Raw genomic sequence first — 23,846 nt, forward strand, 5'->3', positions numbered from 1 at the left:
TTTTTTTTTAGTATTAAAATTTGACTAAATGATGAGAAACCTACTCTTTCTTGCATCATTTGGCCAAATTTTAATACTAAAAAAAATCATTTGCTGCTAAAAATCTGCTTTTCTGCTATGATCTGTTCATCATAGTGTGCTAACTGCTCCTTGAATTTCCCCAGTCTCTCAACCTCAGTGACCCTAGAAGATTAGATATTTATCAGAATCAAATGGATAACCTTTTCCAATCAATGTGTTTGTCTTCTGCAGTTATTAGCCACTTGCCCACCAACTAACTGTGAAATGCTCAATAGCATCAATAGTCACTTATGGGTATCCAGTAATCCCTTTCTCACACATCAATAATTCAGTAAGATCACATTGCTTTTGATGGATATTCATGGAGGCAATCATGTGATTGTGAATTTGAAAAAATTCTTATTTCTCAAGATCCACTGTACATGTAAAATAGAACAAATGCTACCACCTGCGTAATTTCTTTGAGTTATATGCCCATTACATCATCAATCTAACCATGATAGGAATGTTGGCTTTTTAAGTTAACAAGACAATAGGAATTTCCAATATCCCATAAGAGGCAGTCATATTTGACAGCCACTACAGAAACACCAAGAGAAAGGTATGAGTTAAATATTGTCACACAGGAGCGTAGAACAGGTCATCAAGTATAGGTGTACCTCGAAAGCCTGATGCAGGAAGAAACAAAGAGCACCAGAGAAATAACAATAGCAATGGGCAAAAAAAACATCTTTGGGAAGTGAAGAATATTATGTGGGAGATTAGGAATTGGCTTAAGAAAAAGATTGGTTCACTGATTTGCATGGAGTGGAGTGTGGTACTTTATGGAGTAAAGACAGACACTGGAGTGGAAGGTATTAGAAGATTAAAAAGTTTTGAGTAGGTATGGAGGAGGATGGAAAAGATAAGATGGGTTGATGAAATGAGGAAGTTTTGAGAAGAGCAGGTAAGAAGAGTTATTTGACTGAAATAATAAGAAGGTAAAAGGCAAATTGTATTGGACATGCATTGTGGGGGTGAGAGTTTGATGAAGGATGTACAGTGGATCTTGGAAAGGTTGAAAGGAAGATTAAGGAAAACTGTGATTGATGAATTGAGAGGGAATGGTGGATTTGGGGAGATGAACAGAAGTGCTAATAATAGGGAGATATGGAAAAATGGTTGTTGAGTTGTGTGCTTGGATCCACCCTTGGCAGAACACTAATAATGTTGGTAATGAGAGCAACACCAGTAGTAGAAAGACTATGTCATTATGATAATAAAAAGTAAGATGAACGAACCTATAGTGTCAAAATAAGAGGACTATAGAATATAGGAGGCTTTTGGTTAATAATCTGATTTATTCAGATATAGCTATGTATTCCTGATGCATTTGCACTATATTTATACATGATCACTGGTTAGTGGATCAGCCACTGAAATTTCAAATCATTATGCACTACACTTTCATCATTATCATATGTTCGATTATAAGAATCAATTTTGAATGCCTTTGTGATATTTTTCTAAAATACATTTCTGGAGGTCACAACCATAAAACAATTTGCAATTCCCAGTATATTGGGCTTTTCTGTTAGTGCAATCTATTATAAATGGGTAGTAAACTCAATCTAATTGCATTTGTGACGATACCGATGGCTGGAATTCTGTGGGTTTTTACATTATTTTGGTGAAATGTGTTGCCCCTTTTTCTTCAGTCATATAAAAAACATAATAAATTTTCAGGATCTTCTCTTCATTCCTACTTTTTAAACTTCGTACACTTGTTACTCCATATCTCACTTGCGCATGCAATTTGTACATGCCATGTTCTTTGTTATTGATTGCTTTTTTATTGATCTTTATTTTTGTTATTGATTGCTTTTTTTATTGATCTTTATTTTTGTTATTGATCTTTTTTGATGTTATTGATGTTTTTTACTGTTTTAAATTTTACAACCCCAACCCCAACAAAAAGTGTCAGTGAACAGAAATATCAATTAGTTAGTATGTAGGTAAGCATAAATTTATTTTTATTTTGCTAACCTGTGAAAAATATTCTTCTGCTTTTCATGTATCATTAAATTTTTTAATTGGTAATGTAATAAAGTGTAAATTTGTGATCTTTATTTTTATAGCCTGTGGTAATATTCCTCCTATTTTCACTTATTTAATAGAATTAAAATTCAATTCACAAACATGATCACAATGACCGACACTTACCACATATCATATAGTGAACGATATTTTATTATAGAGAGTCCATCGTAAAGTGATTTGATTGTACAGAGAACCAATCATAAAGCAGGGTCCACTATATAATGTATTTCAATAGGATGCATTCGAGGCATACAAAAATTGAAACTCTCATTCATAAAAAAAATACAAAAATTTCGATACTTAATATAAAAATTATATACATGCATTTAAATCACATTTATTTTGTTATAAAATATAAATAAGTAGGCATTACTGATGAGAAGGCCCTGGTTGTAAATCGTCAAGGTTGATTGGATCATCTTCTATAGGCTTTGGATCAGTTGGAGGCTCTCCAGATTTCTTTTTAAAATAAGAAAGGAGGGTTATTTGCATTTCTTGATACCTTCTGTCCTGCAGAACTTGGTAGTAGACTGCAACACTGCATTGATTCCTCTTCTAATAGAACAGCTTTATTCTCAGCTAGGATCAATGTAGCTTTACCTCTGCAAGTACCTATCAATTCCAGCCAGAATTTCCTGAAAGTCATCAGTTTTTATAGACTGTAAAACAGGCTTTTCTTGTTATTGCTGCTATTGTTCCTGAGTCAACTGTGCAGCCAAATCTTCCAGTTCCTCATTTGTAAGGGGCTGAGAGAATGGCTTTCCAACAACTCAGTCACATTATCAGGCTCCACATTGTCAAGCCCTACTTTCTTAGCAATTGTGGTCATTTCATTTGCAGCGCCTCCGTAGCCAGGTGGGCAGAAGCAGAAGTGCATAGCACATGCTTCTTGATTAGACCAGGGTTCAAGCCTGTGACCACCAAATACGAAGGATGCGGAAAGGTCAGGGAATGACCACTGCATATCCCTGGAACAATATGGTCTTAGTTGCTAATGCTTCTAAAAACCAAATAACACACACACACACACACACACACACACACACACACACACACACACACACACACACACACACACACACATTTCATTTGCAATCTGTTGCACTTCCTCAAATCCCCTGAAATCATGTAGTGTATGCTGAGTGAAATAGCCTCCCCCATAATAATCTGTGGGGGGACTATTTCTCTCTGCATGAGATCAGTTAACTGAAACCTTAATTGCAACTTTCCGCCACACCCCATTCATACAAGTTGATATAATCTCTTTCCAAGCAGCATTGATGATGTTCATGCCCTTCAGGATATTATAAGACCTCCAATATTCCTTGACACACACATTTTGCAGTTGTCCATTTCCTGTAACTTTTCTCCGAATGTCTGCTGAAGATAGTAAGTTTTAAAATTTGCTATGATGCCCTGGTATATTGGTTGTAAAAGGGAAGTAACAATGATAGTAACTGTTCCATTTTTCCAATCACAGGACCACACGAGTATCTAAGAGTTGTAGCAGTTTTCCTTCTTGTAGTTTCCATTGTCTTTTTAATTTTATTAGCATTTTTCATGATTAGTGTTACAATGGCTCCCTACAAATAGTAGGATGTGATTGTCTGCCCTCCATTCTTCTAATAACTTACATCTTTTCTTCTAATCTTACAGATTTGCATGGTCTTTTAGCAACATTTTCTAAATGTTGCTAAAAGAGGAACTAAGGAGATTACTATAAATTTTTCAAACTGGTGGATATTCATATCAGCATAAGCTATCATAAATCAAGGGCCTACTATACCTATAAATTTTAAAAGAAAAAGAAGAAAATAAAAGCAAGGATTCCTTTTGAATTCACCCTCACATTCATGTAATCTGTATTGCATACTCTCTGTGCTGAAAAACCCACAATAATCTGTGGTGGGGGGGGTCTCTCTGCATGAGATCAATTAACTGAAACCTTAATTGCAATTGAATAAACCTTTAAAAAATTTTCAGATTCCTCTAAACAAGAAATAGCATGTTTAGTATAAAGTTAGAAACAACAATGTAATTTTAAAATATCATACAATAACACTATGCAATAAATTATTTTTATCGCATAGTGTTACCAAACATTATTTTTATCTGCATTTCTTAGTGTTTCTTTATGAATTTGGGTATGCTCTTACAACAGCACATATGAGGTGTGCACAATTCAATGGGATGATCAGAACCCTTCTGTTGCCAAATGGCAAAAGGACATGGGCCAAAAGGAATCTGTTTGTTAAAAACACTTGTCACATACACTCTGAACTACTGTTTAAAATTACTACATATAGTATTTAGTGTTAGCAGTGGCAAATGATGTAAGGAAACCAGCTTATATAGCATCATCTGTCCAGCTACTCTAATGATTTGTCTAATTCTTCCTTAAATTTATTCAAACTTAAAATCCACATACAACACCAGATCTAAGTTTATTCCACCAATCAATCAGTCTCTGGCTGAAGGCAAATTTTCATGAATTTACTGTTCATCCATTGCTTTTTTCAGTTTTAAGTTACCCAATTAAACTTATTCAATTAATTTAAAACCTTAAACACTTCAATAAGGTCTCCGGCTTGGTACGGGTTTCCAGGTGCTATAAATTGCAGAACTGAAGTCTTTCATGATAAGAATACCCTTTTGTGTCCTTGACTAATCATGTTGCTCTTCTCAGAACTGGTTCCAATGGTTTCATATCCTTCCTAAAATGAGGCTTCCAGACTCATGTACAGTTATGTTCTCTACTATCTTCAGTGTGGGCGCCTCCGTAGCCAGATGGGCAGGAGCAGCAGTGCGTAGTGCACGCTTCTTGATTAAACCGGGGTTCAAGCCCGTGACCACCAAATACGGGGGATGCGGAAAGGTCAGGGAATGACCACTGCATACCCCCAAGCAATATGGCCTTAGTTGCTAATGCTCCTAAAAACCAAATAACATAACATAACATAACATCTTCAATGTGGTACCACACAGTTGGTACATTAATCTGGGATTACTGCTGCTTGTGTGCTTGTATGCAGTATTTTGCATTTGTCAATTGTCACTTCTGTATTTCACCCATCACTTCTCAGCCATCTGTCTAATTTTTCCAAACCTTTTTACAATAGCATACCCTAATTACTGTATTTAACCAGCTTGCAATGCTTAGTATCATTTGCAAACTTAGACATTAAGCCTGATATTCCTTCATCAATAACATTAATAAATATTGTTAATGCAATGGGGCCAGGTTTAACCCTGGGAGACTTCACTGATAACATTAGTACAAGGAGAGTAGTGCGTAGAGAGTAGGTATCGGGTGTGGTGAACATGAGATTGAAACTGATGGCGTGATTAGAACTTCATGGTATAGAGTTAGTTTATATTGTGGTTTCCTAGTGTGCAACTGAGATGTTAGGAAGGACTGTGATATTAGTTTGAACTGTGGCTGTCTTATATATTTAGAGAGAGAGAGAGAGAGAGAGAGAGAGAGAGATAGTGCATGCATGCGTGCGTGTGTGTGTGAGTGATTGCCTCTGCAGTTTAGACATTATTGAGATTGACCAAAACATTCAGCGTCAGTATGTTATTTGGACCCATAGGATGCACCCCTCTTACATATCCCCTCAACATACTGTGTGTGTGAGTGAATGTCAAAACTATTGACATTTGAAGCATCTGATTGGAGGGGTCACAGGTTTAAATTGAGGAAGAAGGATAGATGAAAATTTGCTTTCTGCCAGAGGGTAGTTGATTGTTCGAACAAACTTCCATCTATTTTAGAGTAAATGGGCAATTAAATAAATTTGATGAATAAATACAAATTATTGGTGGGGAACAGGTGATGTGAGAAATTTTCTTTTTTATTTTTTGGCTGGTGCTCTACAAGCTTGTTTCCTCACATCATTTGCCAATACTAATACTAAAAGCATTTCATTAGAACTCGGACTGAAAAGAATATTCCACCTAAACAGTCTTTCAGTTCCATTGCATGATCAGTATCTTTTGTTTCGCATCTACCACTCCCATTGTTCACCTCTGTAAACAAAAGCAAAATGGTAAGATATATTAAAGCTACCACTGCCTGCAAGCCAACAAATGGATGTAGAGGTTAAAGAAGCACCTGATGATTCAGTCCAGGAAATTTTTATTGAGGTTGATGTGGACACAGGTCAATGTCCATAATTCCCCATGAAATTTAATGCCAAGATAAAGTGAGTAAAGCCATTATCCCTTTGAAGTCAGTTGAAGGATCCAACCAAATTTAATGGCAAAGTTTATTCAATGAACATGCTGCAGGCTTTGCCAAACCTTTGATGATACCAAGGCTCTCCTGTTTAAGCACAAGCCAGTCCTCTGTAGTCTACAGGTGATTTACGTACATAAAATGGAGAATCCAACCCACAAGCATTACAATTAGTAGAGGCTTATGACAAGAAAGCAAGCTTCAACAGCATAAACCAAAAAAAAAAAAAAAAAAAAACTTCCCATTTTACCCATCCATTTACCCATCCATTCAATCCAAACGTTTGTCTAGTTCTATCTTGAATTTATTTAAGCTGTCTACTTCCACAATGACAGATGAAAGTTTGTTCCAGCAATTGAACAGCTATTTTTTGGCTGTCTTTTCTCAATTTTAATTTATGCTCACTTCAGGTATGTAATCTAAGCAAGAGGAAGAATCCCATCAGAAAGCCTGCTAAAACCATTCAAAACCTTATACATCTCAATGAGATGAACTTGCAGGTGCCTATTATCAAATACACTGCGATTTGCAGCACATTCTCACCTTTCTTGATAAGTGTAACTGTTTGTCCTCCTCACCAATCTCTGTACTCGTTCCATCAGCTCTAAATCCTTCGTAAAATGAGGTCTCCAGACCTGTATGCATTACTCAAGTTGTATGCTGACTATTGCTGTATACAAGAGGATAATCACCTCCTTATTTCTGTTGGAACAGCTGTACAAGGCCCCATGAGCTGCTCAGGCAGCCTATCTGCACTGTCAGAAAACTTCATATCTGATTGCACAATTACCCACAGGTCTTTTTCATTCTACACTCCTGAGTGTAGCACCACACAGTTGGTACTACCCTCAAGGTGTAGGTCCACAACTTGAACAGTATTTCTTAGTTGGTAACATCATCAGTTGGTTCCACTATATAGAATTTAAACACTGTCTCAGACCATAGTAATCACCTCTATGAAAGCAAAAACCCTTCCATTTACCCCTGATGTTAGTTACATCTTTGAGTAAATTCTACATCAGTACACTGTGATCACTGCCACATAGTAGTTCCTTTATCTGCAGATTCTTAATGCATGAATAATCACTGCTGATAATCAGATCAATAGTATTACTCCATCTGGTTGCCTCTCAAATTTGCTGCTGTAGAAAACAATCATCCTATAAATCCAAAAAGTTTTGCCAGCATGCAAGTGACCAACCCATAAGTTCCAGTCTCTATCTGGGAAGTTAAAATCTCCCATTATAAGACAGTCCAATTTACTGACCTACTCTATTTCCCTGTACAGTTGTTCGTTGTACTCATCAGACATTAGGCCTATAACACCTTCCTTCTCTCAACTTGGTTTTCCCAATGCTTATTTCACACCAAACTGACTCAGCATTGCACTATCCACCCATGTTAACTGGATGCACTTCCTTAGGTTTTGTGTTTCTTAACCAACAGCATAACCCCTTCTCCCTTCCTACCCTGTCTGTCCTTTCTGTACACATTATACTCCTCAAATTCCAATTCTGCATTCCTTATATCTGTGTGACACGTGCCTGATATCCCAACAATATCTGCCTTTGATGTTTTGAGCAGCACATCAAATTCATCAAATTTGTTTACTATACTCCTAGCATTAGTGTACATGCAAGTATACATGCACATATTCTTACTCTAAGTTACCCTAACACAGCCCATGTAGGTACCTGTCCCATGATAACTCTCAACAGTCCATGAAATCTGGAGCACCTCGCTTTCCAGTTTGCTGCTCATTTCCAATAGAAGCAGCGCAAGAATCACTTTCACCTCTGCCTGTGGCTACCATTAATCTGTTAGTCTGTGAATCTCCCTAAGCTATCAGTTTTCCGACCCACCTAACACTGCCTCAATAGCATCAGCAAATATTCTTGCATCCCTTCTATTTAAGTGTATTCATCTCTGCAAAAACAATCTCTTCTGTTAACAAGCACAGACCATGCTGTGAAAAATTCTACCCCATGAACCTTGCACAATCTCTCCAGGGCCAAATTGATTGACAAGGCTCTTGTCATATACTCCCACTCGTGTGTGGGTGGAATTGTAGTCACTTTCGAATATAACCCTAACTCGGGACGTTTTTGAACATTCAACTGTACTTGTTAAGTAAGTCCGTAGATCTCCTACTCTTAATTTCAATAGTTTTAAGTTTCCCCTTAAAACTCTCAATGCATTAAAAGTCTCATTACTTGCCTCAGTTCCTTCAAAAAAATTTACTAATGTGTCCATTGCACCTTGAGCTTGGGAGAACCGATTTTGATTCACTTTCAATTGTCATCATATCATCATCACAATCATCGTCGTTAACATCATTGTTGAGCACAGCATCTACAACGTCACTCTCTGTAGGAAGACAACTAGTTTATAAGTTCTCATCGACTCGTACAAATTCATTGATGTTATCTGTATTAAAACCTGCAACGTTTTTACGTAGCAACCATTCAGATAATTAGCATTAGTAGAGGCATATGGTCAAGAAAGCAAGCTTATGCAGCATCAGCCAAAAAAAAAAAAAAAAAACCTCCCATTTCATCCCCTCCATTCATTTCAAATTGCCTGTCCAGCTCAGCTTTAAATTTATTTAGGCTATCAACTTCCACAACAAAAGTTGGAAGTCTGTTCCACCAATAAACCACCCGCAGGCTAAAGACAAATTTCCACACATCTATTCTACCACTGTCTTTCTTCAATTTGAATCCATGCCCCATCAGGTTTTAATCTGAGCAAGAGGGAGTATCCCATCAACATTCACCTTGCTCAACCCATTCAAGGCCTTATACACCTCAATCAGATCACCTTGCAGGTGCGTACTCTCCAGGCACTGCATTTTGCAGAACTTAAGCCTTTCTTGGTAAGAGTTCTAGCAACTCTACATCTTTCCTAAAATGAGGCCTACAGACCTGTACACAGTACTCTAGGTGTGGCCTGACCATTGCCTTGTACAACTGAATGATCACCTCTCTGTCCCTTGCTAGCAAAATTCCTACGTATCATTGACAAGACTTCATGATCTGCCCTGAACCATTGAAGCAATGCTTCCTCAACTTTTGTAACCTCTCACTTTCTAAATTTTATTATTTTTTTTTTTCGGTGATGTTTCTTTTCCAGTGCTGATATGTAAACATCTTTATTCTTCCACAATGTCGATACATTTGAAGAGGACAAAGAAAACGTTTTACACACTTCTAACTCATGAATAATTTCGACTTTTCCACGAATTGAGAGACACTTTCTTTTTTTAGTAGACATGTTTCCAAAAGAAGGGTTCATTTCTAACTGATTTTACTTTAAAGTGATCTGCATACAAAGTTCTTAGAAGCCTGAAATGCATACAAAGTTCCTAGAAGTCCCAAAATGCATATAATGTTCCTAGAAGTCTCGAAATGCATACAAAGTTCTTAGAAGTCAAGTTTCCAAAATTCTTAGAAGTCTCAAAATAAATTTATAGGTCAATGAATATCAGACAATCTGTAAATAGGGTAAATGGAAAACAAAATGAAAAGTTCACCAGGTGCAAACTAATATTTAGTTAAACAGCCTCTGGCCCTGATGACAGCAGCACACCATTGAGGCATTGACAAGATCAATTTCTGAAGATAATCAACAGATAGTTCATGGTTCCAAACACAAATTATGGCTTCCTGAAGTTCACGAAGGGTCTTTGGTTTCTTTCTAACAACTGCAGATTCCACACGATGCCAACAGTTCGCTATAGGATTCAGGTCCAGGCTGTTTCCTGGCCAGCTATGAGTTGTAATGGACTCTTCTTCCAACCATTTTTTTACTAACAGATGTAAACACATTACTGTCAAACCTCTAATGCAGAAATGAGGCTAAAGTAACTACAGAAGTGCCGACTTATACTTTACACCCGATGACAAGGAGCAGAGTCGTCCTGAAAGAGGCAGTTACTTGGTAGGTTGAAATGGTCTCTAATGGTTGGCAGCAGTTTGCCTTCCAATATAGCCAGGTATCCATTGGCATTTATGGAACCTTTTCTAAACTGCAGGTGACCTATTCGTCGATACGAAATGCATCCCCATATCATTTGGCTGGTAGGGAATTTCACTGTAGACACCATACGGTCTGGATGGTATTCTTCACCACATCTATGGCGAATTGTTTGTCTCCCATCAAAGCCATGCAGGTTGAATTTCTTCTCATCCGAGAAAATAACTGACTTCCACTTCTCGGGGTCCATTGACATGCTCCTTACACCATATTAATCGGGCCTTTTTCAGTTTTTTGTGTGAGGAGGGCTACAAGTCAATTTTTGAAGAGGCATCTTCTGACTGTTACTGCACTTGCTACCACTCCTGTATGCTCTTCCCATTCTCTTTTCAGCTCAGATGAAGAAGCGCTTCAAGACCAATTTCAGTCCTGTTTTGGCATAGAGACTCGTTTGCATCCAGTTCCTTTTTTCCTATCAGCAGAACCAATATTCTTGAGTTTGGAAAGAAATCTACTTGCTGTTGACTGATTACAAGACTCTCTGTAAGCAATATGACGGGAAGAACATCCTTCTCACATAAAGCAACAGAAACACTCTTTCTTTGTGCTGTCAACTGCACATAACTCTCCATCCTCACACAAGCAAGGAAAGACTGCAGCTCTTGCAGAGCGTGCTTATATAGCTATAAGCTGTAATAGCTGATGCAATATTATGTCATCTCCTACATGTGTCAATCTTATCTGATGCAATCTGTAAGAAATATTGCCATATATTTACGTTATTCAGATGACATTTACAATTTTAAGGGGTTATGCACTTTCTTTGAACACCAGTGTATATATTAACACACAAAAAAAATCGTGTCATTACTGAAAGTTAATCACTTGTTATAGAGAAATTTTGACATATATTTCACTTATTATTACAATAGAATTTTCCTCTGTTTAATGTTGTTAAGGTGTTAATTATTATCATTAGCCATATGGTGCAAGGAAGCCTAAGATTCTTGCTACACCAGCCAAAACAAAAAATTTCTCAGTTATTCTGAGAGAGAGAGAGAGTCAGAAGTAGAAGGGAATCACCAAGGAAGAGAAGAATGATGATATCCAGCTCAGGATCCTGGGTGTACCAAGCACATAGCCATCAGATGTGAGCTCCTGGGGTTAATAGTGTAGTAGTGCTTATAATAGTGAGCGATTGTATAGGAATACATATAAATTAAAATCATTATGGGTATTTGCTCGCTACAGCTGTGATATTGTTTCCGTGCTTGTTATAACTAAGTTCAACTCTAGCACATTCCAATTTCTGTAATACATAATATAGGAGATTTATATGTGTATTAACAGAAAAAATATGTATTAACAAACAGAAAAAATTGTGTCATTACTGAAAGTTAAATCACTTGTTATGGTGAAAGTTTCATATTGACATATATTTCACTTATTATTACCATATCATTAAACAGAGGAAAATAGAATTTTCCTCTGTTTAATGTTGTGAAGGTGATAATTATTTTCATTATTATCATTAGCCGTATGGTGCAAGGAAGCCTAAGGCTTTTGCTACACCAGCCAAAACAAAAAATTTCTCAGTTACTCAGAGAGAGAGAGAGAGAGAGAGAGAGAGAGAGAGAGAGAGAGAGAGAGTGAGTCAGTCAGTCAGAAATAGAAGGAAATCACCAAGGAAGAGAATGATGATATCCAGCCCAGGACCATGGTTATGCCAAGCCTATACTCATTAGATGTGAGCCCCTGAGGTTAATACTGTAGTAGTAGTGCTTATTGTATTCTAGTGAATATCTCATTATATTACATTCTTATTAAGGAAAGTTCATTGTATATTTGTGAATTTTTGGCAAGGATATAAATCTCTGTGTACATGTATGATAGAAGGGGGAGAGAGAGCAAACATATATTTTTTTGGAATAGGAGATTGTAACTTCATATTGGCTTTCTTCATTTTTTGTTTTGTTGTCTTTTTCCAGAAAGCTCGGAAAAAAAGAAATTGGTCAAATACCAGAACTGTTGGAAATAAACAGATTGATGAGTTATTTAAAGTAAGTTCCTTATAATAACATACCAAATAGGAAGTGTTTTTAATCTTTTAAATTTTAAATTAATTGGTTGTTATCTTATTAACCTTACCCTATTCTATCAGTAGAACATTAGCATTAGAGGCATATGAAGCAAGAAAGCAAGCTTATGCACCATCAGGCAAAAAAAAAAAAGAAATGCACCCATTTCACCCCTCTATTCGTTCCAAATGCTTCTCCAGCTCAGCCTTAAATTTATTTAGGCAATTCCACAACAAAAGATGGAAGCCTGTTCCACCAATCAACTACCCCGCTGGCTAAAGGCAAATTTTCGCACATCTATTCTACAACTACCTTTCCTCAATTTGAAACTGTGTCCCCTCAGGTTCTTAGGCTCAGCAGCAAGAAGAAGAATCCCATCAGCATTCAGCTTGCTCAACCCATTCAAGGGCTTATACACCTCAATCAGATCACCTCGCAGGTGCCTACTCTCCAGGTGCTGCAATTTTCAAAATTTAAGCCTTTCTTGGTAAGAGCACCCCTTTGTTCCCCTCACCAATCTTGTTGCCCTTCTTTGTACTTGTTCTAGCAACTCTACATCCTTCCTAAAACGAGGCATACAGACCTATACACAGTACTCTATGTGTGGCCTGACCATTGCCTTGTACAACAGGATAATCACCTCCCTGTCCATGCTAGCAAAATTCCTATGTATCATTGACAAGATTCCATGACCTGCCCTGGCAGCCCATCTGCACTGTCAGCAAACTTCATATTTGACCGCACAATCACCCCTAGGTCTTTTTCACTTTCCAGTTCCCTGAGTGTAGTACCACAGAGCGGTTACATTTCTCTTTGGTTATCGCTACCCATAGGGAGTACTTTGCATTTGTCAACGTTAAACTTCAGTTGCCACTTCTCAGACCATTTTTCCAGCTTATCTAGATCCAGTTGGAGTAGCATACTGTCTTTACCAACCCTGCCTACCTTTGTATCATCTGCAAACTTGGACATTAAACCTGATATACATTTATCAATATCATTGATAAATATACAAACCAACAATGGGCCCAACACTGAACCCTGGGTAAATCCACTAACAACATTTGTCCACAAAGAGAATTAGCATTAGTAGAGGCATATGATGCAAGAAAGCAAGTTTATGCAGCATCAGCCAAAAAAAAAAAAAAAAAAAAAAAAACACTCCCATTTCACCTATTAGTTCCAAATACCTATCCAGCTCAGCCTTAAATTTATTTAGGCTATCAACTTCCACAACAAAGGATGGAAGTCTGTTCCACCGACCAATTACCTGCTGGCTAAAGGCAAACTTCTGCACATTTATCCTACATCTGTCTTTCCTCAGTTTGAATATATGCCCTCTCAGGTGATTATTCTGAGCAAGAGGAAGAATCCCATCAGCATTGAGCATGCTCAAACCATTCAAGGCTTTATACACCTCATTCAGTTCACCTCACAGATGCCTAGTCTCCAGACACTGTAATTTGCAAAATTTAAGCCTTTCTTTGTAAGAGCAACCCTTTGTTCCATTCACTAATCCTGTTGCCCTTCTCTGTACTCGTTCCAACACCTCTACATCCTTCTTAAAATGAGGCCTCCAGACCTGTATACAGTACTCAAGGTGTGGCCTGACCATTGCCTTATACAAGGCAGTAATCACCTCCTTATCCCTGCTAGAAAAATAAACTTCATTTGCCACCTCTCAGCCCATCTGCCCAACTTTTCTAGATCCTGTTGCAGCAGCGTACTGTCATTAGTGTCCTTAACAATTCTGCCAACCTTCGTATCATCTGCAAACGTGGACATTAAGCTTGATATACCATCATCAGTATCATTTATAAATACATAAAACAACAATGGATCCAACCCTGAGGGACTCCACTAATAACATTTGTCTGCAATGAGCAGTGTCCATTGATTACCACCCTCTGCCTTCTCCCACTCAACAATCCCTTTATCCGTAGCAGCAATATGCTTCCAATTACTACACTGCTCCAATTTGTTCATAAATCTTCCATGTGCTGCAGTTTCAAAAGCCTTTCTAAGATCCAAATATATGATATCAAAGTTATTCATTGCATCCAGTTCCTTTGTGACTACATCATAGTATCCAATCAAATTGGTCAGGCAAGACTTTCCCTTAACAAAACCATGCTCTATCTGAGCTATAAATGAAGTCTTGTCTAGATGATCCTGCAGTGCTTCTTTAACCAGTGCCTCCATTAATTTTCCTGGAACAGAAGTTAAACTAACAGGTCTATAATTACTTGTGTAATTATAGACCTTTGTTACTTGTGTCGCCCTTTGATCCTCCTTTGTGAATTGGGGTCACATTTCCACATCTCCAGTCCATGGTTACCTCCCCTGAGTCCAAAGAGGCTGTCATAATTATGGCTAAGGGTTTGCTTACTTCCTTTGCTGCCTCCTTTAATATAACTGGATAGATCCCATCCACCCCGGGTGCCTTTTTTATGTTTATCTTCAACAATTTCTCCTCCACTTTCCTCCCAATTATTACAAAATCATCTAGCTCACTACTAGAGTTAAACTCACCTCTGGCATTCCCCTCCCTGAATAACTCCTCATGTGTGAATGTAGATGCAAAATACTCATTTAGTTGTTAGCCACCTGAGCAGGATCATCCACAGTTGAACCATCAATATCCAGTAGACCAATCTGATTCATCCCTTTCCTTCTAAAGTTTACATAGGTAATGAACTCTTTGTTGTTTTTCTTTGCATCCTTTGCCAAGTATTTCTCATAATCTGCCTTTGCTTTCCTAATCTTCTTTATGACTTGGTTAGAGACCAGCTTATATCTGTCATAAGCTTCCATGTTACCCATTAATTTATATGTATCTCATGCATTTTTTTCTCTGCCATATGTCTCATTAGTTCATCTGACATCCATTTAGGCCTAAACTTTGAACGATATTTCTTAGTTTGTATGAAAAGCCTAGTAGCTTCCAAGATTAATTCTTTGAATGTTTCCCATTTTATGGTCCCACCGTATAGAATTTAAATACTGCCTCAGACCTAGTCTCCTTTACAAAAGCAGTATGCATTGATTTTCACTCTCTGACATATCCCACTCAACCATCCCTTTATAGGCGCCTCCGTAGCCAGGTGGGAAGGAGCAACAGTGCGTAGCACATGCTTCTTGATTAGACCGGGGTTCGAGCCCGTCACCACCAAATACGGAGGATGCGGAAAGGTTAGGGAATGACCACCGCATATTCCCGGAGCAATATGGCCTTAGTTGTTAATGCTCCTAAAAAAAAAACCAAAACAAAATAAATGCAAAATAATATAAAATAAACAAACAGGGAAGGGAAAGTAGAGATAATAGGACCAAAAGGTAGTCGATAATCCCCTGTATAATTTAGTCAATTAAGTCATTAAACCCAATTAATAAAAAATGTAAATTTAAAATAATGCCAATTATAAATAATTTAGCGGTACCCCCCTCGAAGGTACCAGTTCCAAAAGACGTGAAATATCACCAAAAAAAGATTAAAGAAACTACCAAAAACTAAAATATCAAAATAATAAATCAAAAAGATAGACTGACCATCATGCCCCATATCGACAGAGGACCACGAGGCCAATAATGGTCATGGAATCGCTGCATTTCAATCGTCATACAAATCATCGCAAAGGCAGAAATATCGAAGAACCAAACCACCCTTCCATTCTCCGATAGATCAACCAATGCAGAGGATTTGCATGGCGGTGGTCCTTTGCGATGATTTGTATGACGATTGAAATGCAGCGATTCCATGACCATTATTGGCCTCGTGGTCCTCTGTCGATATGGGGCATGATGGTCAGTCTATCTTTTTGATTTATTATTTTGATATTTTAGTTTTTGGTAGTTTCTTTAATCTTTTTTTGGTGATATTTCACGTCTTTTTGAACTTGTACCTTCGAGGGGGGGTACCGCTAAATTATTTATAATTGGCATTATTTTAAATTTACATTTTTTATTAATTGGGTTTAATGACTTAATTGACTAAATTATACAGGGGATTATCGACTACTTTTTGGTCCTATTATCTCTACTTTCCCTTCCCTGTTTGTTTATTTTATATTATTTTGCGTTTTGTTTCGCTCTGTATTATTGCCGTACTACTGGCTGATGTTTTTATTTTAAATATCATATTTATTTTAATTATCAGATATAATTAGGCATCATGTGGAGGATGTGCATTTGCTGCCTCTAATGATAGCTACATAGCCATATTTATTTATTTTTATTACATTTGCCTAACTTTTACCTCACATAATATATATATATATATATATATATATATATATAACAATTTTACGAGGTAACCTTTTTAAAGGTTACCAGAATTTATCTTTGTTGATATTTTAATATTTTCTTGGCGCAGTATAACCTTAGTTGTTTTTGTGCCAATAAAATCAAAATCATCATCACAGACTACTTTATACCTGCCATAGGCTTCTGTGTCACCTGATACTTTATATGCATCCCATGCATTCTTCTTCTCTGCCACGAGCCTCATTAATTCATCTGACATCCAATTAGGCCTAAACCTTGAATAGCATTTCTTATTTGGAATGAAAAGCCTGTAGCCTCCAAAAAGTTACTGAAGGCTTCCCATTTAGAATTCAATGTTGGTAACATCATCAATTGATCCCACTGTACAGAATTTACAAACTGTCTGAGAACACTGTAGTGACCTTTACGAAAGCAAAAGTCCTTCCCTTTAGCCTTGATAGTAGTTACATCTTTTAAGTAATTCCCACATGAGTACATTGTGATCACTGTCACCCAGTGGTTCCTTTATCTGCAAATTATTTTTAATCCTGCTGATAATCCGATCAAGAGTATTACTCCCTCTGGTTACCTCTGGAACATGTTGCTGTAGAAAACAGTCATCCAATAAATCCACAAAAGTCTTGCTAGTGTGCGAGTGACCAATCCACAAGTTCCAGTCAATATCTGGAAAGTTAAAATTACCCATTATAAGACATTGTGATTTACTGGCCCACTATTTCTCTGCACAATTGCTCATTATACTCATCAGATTCATTAGGCCTATATCACACACCTACTCTCATTTTTCCTTTACCAGTGCTTATTTCACACCAAACAGACTCAACACTGCATTGTGCCACCAATATCAATTGGATGCACATCCTTAGATTTTGTGTTTCTTAACTAACAGCATAACCTGTTTTTCCTTCCTGTCATGTCTATCCTACCTATACACATTGTACTCCCCAAATTCCAATTCTGCACTGCTTATATCTGTGTGATGCCATGTCTCTGATATCCCAACAATATCTGCCTTTGATGTCTTGACTAGCACTTCAAGCTCATGAAATTTATTAACTATACTCCTAACATTGGTGTATATGCAAGTATACATGTACCTGTTCCTAATCTTAGTTATCCTACCATAGTCCATGTATTTACTTGTTCCACTATGACTCCCAGCAGTCCTGGAAATCTCCATTACCTTGCTTTCCAGGCTGCTGCTCATTCTAATAGAACCAGTGCAAGAATCATTTTTGCCTCTGCCTGTGGTCACTGTTAACCTTTTAGTCTGTGTATCCCCCCCCCCAAGCTAGCAGTTTTCCAACCCACCTAACACTGCCTCGATAGCATCAGCAAATATTCTTGCACCCTTTCTATTTATTAAAAGTACCCCATCCCTGTAGAAGCAGTTTCTCCTGTCAACAAGCACAGACCAGACTAAAAAAAATTCTACCCCTTGAGCCTTGCACAATTTCTCCAGGGCTGAATCGATCGACAAGACTCTCATCATATACTCCCTCCTATTGTGTCTGGGCAGAATTGCAATCACTTTCACATTCAACCCTAACTCACGACTTTTTTTTAACATTGACCTGTACTTGTTGAATAAATCTGCTGATCTCTTACTCTTAATGTCATTGGTTCCAACGTGTAGAACAAAAGAGTTCTGGAGATGCCAGTCTAACTGTGCTAGTGACCAGTGTTTTACAAACTCCCCAACCACCAACTGTACTAGAATTGCATAGCTGCACAATTTCTTGTTCATATGATGAAGGATCCATCTTTCAGACTTAATTTATCCCCTTCTCCATCTGATCATTATAACAGTTTCTTTGCACTAAAATCTGAATTTTTTAAAAATTTCTGTGAATTTCTTCTTATTTTCTTTAATGAATGTGGTAGATTAAACATGTGAGAACCTTTTGTTATAATTTTTAAATTATGCATAAAAAAAAAAGCAAACAAAAAAACTAGACCTTATTCTGAAAGTTTTTCATTTTCAACACAATGCATATGATATGGCTAGGGGATGATACCCTCTCTCAATTTAGAAAGTAATAGAATTAATTAAAGAACTTAATTTATTAAAAATTATTAATATCATTAAAGATTCTTTTTTCAAAATAAAAAGCAAAAGCAGAACCCAAATGTACAGGATGACAAACTTCTAGATCTTTTACCAGTAGAGTCTACAAATTTGTAACAAAATAAATGTCAATAAATTAGTAAAAGGTTGCCTATCTTGTCAGTCACAATAATGAAATACCAATTTGAAATTGGATAGAAAGACAATGTTGTGAATGTCAAAACAGATTGATGAAACTGATTAATAAACAATCATACAAACTTTACTATGGTAATGTTTTATACATACTGTAAAAATAAGAATTAGTGCAATTCTCCAATGAAGTATTGAAACTTTAAATATTTAGTACACTTATGGCAGAAGCTGATGTCTTCTTGGATAATTTTGGTAAATTGTTGGTAGATTGCTTTCTAAGTATTTGAAATCTTTAAAATAATAATAATAATAATTATTATTATAATTATTATTAGCCATATAGTGCAAGGAAGCCTGAGGGTTATGCACCCAAAAGAAAATTTCGAAGTTACTCTAAGTGGGGAGGGAGAGAGAGAGAGAAAAAGAGAGAGAGAGAGAGAGAGAGAGAGAGAGAGAGAGAGAGAGAGAGAGAGAGAGAAAAATCACCAAGAAAGAGAAGAATGATCATATCCAGCTCAGGACCAGATTCACCAGATTTCAGCCCCTGGCTGAAATATAATCATGTTTGGAAAACCAATGTATCATCTAATAGTGCTAGTTGGAGAATACACCTTTTGAATCAAACTGAAATGAATCAATTTTGGGAAAAACAAACACAAGGTGCCGCATGCATGCACAGACACACCACACAACTGAATATAAATTAATTGTGGGAAATTTTTAAAGGGGAACGAGCATGCATGCACACACACAGACACGTGCACGTGTGAATTATGAATCGAACAGGTATTTCACATCAATTTTTACAATTATAAATACATTCAATACTTTGAGGAATCAGCAGTAGTGAGCTAAAGAATATTTTGATCACTGAGATTGAATTATTGGTGAAATTGTTGAAGGAGAGTAAGTATTAAAAGCCCTATTTGAAGTTGGCACATTCCTGCTTATACTGAAGAAGGTAGTATAAGTGCAGTGTGCCATTAGGATTAATTATGAGATTATAATTGTACTTGGAAGTAATCTGTGCTTCCCCACACACACACGACCACCTCCCTAGCTTTCTAACATGTGTTTGCAGTAGAGAAGGGTGGAAGTAAAGTAAAAAATGGGCAACTAAAGATCTAAAATTTTTACTTGTTGCTGTTGGTGGGAGGGGGGTTATATTATGGGATTATTTTGACAGAAATGAAATTGTGAAGGAGAAATTAAGTATTAAGCTTGTATAACTGAAAAATTATTATGGACATAGTGTTAATTGTAATGTGGCTGCATGGGTTTCCCCCAACTCTGCAATTATTATGGATAGTGTTATCGAACAGTTGGTAACATTGTCCATAGTAATTTATCAAGATGTGCAGCTTTAATTTTTGTTGTGATATTAGTATTAGTAATGGCCGCATGGTGCAAGAAATCCCATGGCTTATGCTGCACCAGCCAAAAAAAAAAAAAAAAAAAAAAAAAAATGCGAATAAAACAATGATAAAAAAATAAAATAAATATATAATAATAATTAATAAAAGAAAAGGAAATTAAACCTATCATCTTATGCGCTTCCCTCACCCTCAGCCTCTACCACCCATAGGCAACTTATTCCAGTAATTTATAACTCGCTGGCTAAAATAAAACTTACTGCAGTCCAATCTAAACATCCCCCCCCCCGTAACTTGAATTTATGTCCCCTAGTTCTAGCATCATTTATAATCTTGAAAATTTCAACCTCATTCATTTACTGATGCCTCTCAGAGCCTTAAACACCTCAATCAAATCTTCTCTAAGGTGTCTAGTTTCCAAACTCTGCAACCCACATATTCGAAGTCTTTCTTCATAAGGATGCCCTTTTGCTGATCTCACCAGGTGAGTTACCTGTCTTTGCACCCTTTCAAGAAGCTCGATGTCTTTCTTTAGGTGCGGTCTCCATACTTGAACACAGTATTCCAAGTGTGGTCTAACAAAAGCCTTATATAATGGGATTATCCTGTCCCTATCTCTACTTGCAAAAGTTCGATAGGACACCATGGGCCTTTCTTGCAACCTGTTTACAATGCTCAGAGAATTTCATGTCTGACCGTATCGTAACACCCAAGTCCCTTTCCTCCAGTACTGGGTTTAGTTGAACTCCACCAAGTGAATAAGTTATTTTGGGATTACTGTTTCCAGGTGTAATACCTTACACTTTGTTGGATTAAAGCATAGCTGCCATTTTTCTGACCATTCCTGAAGTCTATCTAGTTCTCTCTGAAGAAGCTCAGCTTGACAGTGATCATTAACTCCTCTACCAATTTTAACATCATCTGCAAATTTAGACATCACGCCCTCTATCCCTGCATCGATGTCGTTTATGAAAATTAAAAACAACAGTGGTCCTAATACTGATCCTTGGGGAACCCCACTTCTTACATCAACCCAATCTGAGGAATAGCCATTTATCACAACCCTCTGCCTTCTGCCCCGAAGCCATCCTGCTATCCATCTAAAGATTTTCCCAGTGATTCCAACCTGTTCCAGTTTATAAAGCAACCGCTCATGTGGGACTGAGTCAAAAGCTTTGCGGAAATCTAAATAAACAAGTGACCCTTTCAAAATAGCGAACCAGATTTGTTAAACATGATTTTCCCTTTACAAAACCATGCTGAGTATCCTTGAGAATTTCAATTTGATCCAAATGATCCTGAATTCCACCCTTGATCATTGCCTCCATGATTTTCCCTACCACTGAAGTCAGACTGACAGGTCGATAATTTCCCACTTCTCTTAGAGCCACCCTTATGTATGGGAGATACATTGGCACTTTTCCAATCCAAGGGAATCTCCCCAGAGTCTATTGATGCTTGCATAATTAGCCTCAATGGTTCAATGCACTCAGTTGCTGCCTCTCTTAAGATTATAGGGTATATTCCATCAATTCCAGGAGCCTTACTGGCCTGTAGGCTCGAATGTTTTTTCATTAAATAATCGTGCAAAATTTCAGTATCATTAATTACATATTTTTCAACTGCGCTCCCACAATTTCCCATTGCCACAAAAGGTTTTTCATTTGTAAATATCGATGCAAAATAACTGTTGAGTTCATCTGCAATGGCAGCTGGTGTATTTAATACTATCCTCTTTCCCTTAGGTAAAGGTCCAATCTGGTTTGTCCTGCTCTTTTTGGCATTTATATATGTGAAGAATTCCTTATCCCCCTCTTTGCTCTGTTTACTAGCGATTTCTCATAAATTGCCTTTGCCTGTTGAACCTTTTCTGTGGCTCTATTACATATCATCTTGTAGCTGTTATATAGGCTTCAGTACTTTTTATTGCTCTGTAACCTTTCCATGCCACCTTTTTCTGCTCAAGTAATGTGGCAACTTCACTATTTATCCAACTTGGAACCCTCCTCTTGGAGTATTTTTTTAATGGTAAATATGCATTCAAGGCATCTGTGATTAATGTTTTAAAAGCATACCACAGTTCAAATGTATTCATTCTCTGTGTGGTATCTACCCAGTTAATAGAGGTCATGTAGTACCTTAAGGCATCGTAATTTCCTTTTCTGAAATTATAACCCATTCCTTTGCCTTTTACTGCTGCTACCTCTCTCATCATTATCCACCGTAGAACTCCGTGATCACTTCCTCTACTGTCAGCCCTGTTATGTCATCTGATTCATGGGTGATGATGAGGTCTAGGATATTCTTTTCTCTAGTACTTTCCCTGACATGTTGATACAAATAAGTCATCTAGTTGATTTAAAAGTTTTGTTCCCATGTCGAGTTTCCTTCCCATTTACTCTAATCAATTAGAGGCAAATTGATTGGAGTAAATGTTTCCAACTATCTCACATCATACAGATTCTATACTAGCATGTGAAACGTCTGAATCCGGGAAAGCTATCGTCACACTAAGGCTGCTTCTGATAAGAAGCATTACCCCACCACCCCTTCTATCTACCCTATCCTTCCTAAATACATTATACAAGCCGTACTGAAACTCATCATCCCCAATTTCTGGGTGGCACCACATCTCCGTAAGCCCTATATGTCCGCATTACTTGTTTTAACCAGCAGTTCGAATTTGCTCATTTTATTGACGACACTTCTAACTTTACTATATACACAATTAAGACTTACTGTTCTTGTATATTTAACAACCCTAACACGACCCTTGAAGTTTTTTAGGCTCTCTTCCCTGGCATTAGCTACCCACTCACTTGAAACTTTTCTGTGGCCAGAACATCTAGGTAATATATCCAGTTGGGGAAACAGATAAGAACTCTTGAGGTATGTGCAAGAGCTACTTTGACCAATATTATCAGATAAATGCGTGTCAGTATTACCTACATCCCCCCCTAACTAGCAGTTTCCCTGAACCTTTAAGGTATCCTCAATAATACTGGCAACTTTTGCACCACCTTTGTTTAAGAGTATCCCGTCTCTACAAAACAAATTCATTCTACCTACAAGTGTGGGCCAAGCTGATAAAAATTTCCCTCCAAAAGCCTTGCAGAGTCCTTCAAATCTTGAGTTAATTCACAGGGCTTTTAATACATAATCCCTCCTATTGTGTGTGGGCAGAATTGCAGACACGTAGACATTGTGGCCTAGCTCGCGGCATTTCCTCAGCATGGTCCTGTGTTTTTCCAACAAATCGTCAGATCATGTACGTTTAATGTCATTAGTCCCCACATGAATAATAATATTATTCATGTGGGGACTCTTTACCCTGAAAATCTGACAATCTGTTGGTGACATCATTAATAGTTGCTCCCAGCAGACATACCCTGGTTCTACTCCACCTATCTTTATTACGAAAAATATTCTCCGTTTCCCTGACAATGGAGTCTCCTAATGAGACAATGTCCTTTTTAACCAGAGTAGTTTGCACTTGGTTTTTCTGTTTTGAAGCCCAAATCGTGTGTGCATCACTTGGTAGATTGCTGGAGTCTTGAGTTCCTGACAAGCTCCCAGATGCATTATTCTCGAGGGCA

The 23,846-nt window shown here is 37.3% G+C and overlaps 1 protein-coding gene across 1 annotated transcript in view; it reads left to right on the forward strand.

Moving 5' to 3' along the window:
* LOC150077580 (inactive phospholipase C-like protein 1) overlaps nucleotides 1–23,846 on the forward strand; it is a 649,255-nt gene that overhangs the window by 441,899 nt on the left and 183,510 nt on the right. The window contains exon 20 of the mRNA XM_090386715.1: nucleotides 12,301–12,372. Coding sequence (XP_090242841.1) covers nucleotides 12,301–12,372 — 72 coding nt within the window. The remainder of the gene's footprint in view (nucleotides 1–12,300; nucleotides 12,373–23,846) is intronic.

This window comes from Mastigoproctus giganteus, chromosome 12, assembly GCF_048544385.1.
Source record: "Mastigoproctus giganteus isolate SK-2022 chromosome 12, ASM4854438v1, whole genome shotgun sequence".
NCBI classification, from domain to species: domain Eukaryota; kingdom Metazoa; phylum Arthropoda; class Arachnida; order Uropygi; family Thelyphonidae; genus Mastigoproctus; species Mastigoproctus giganteus.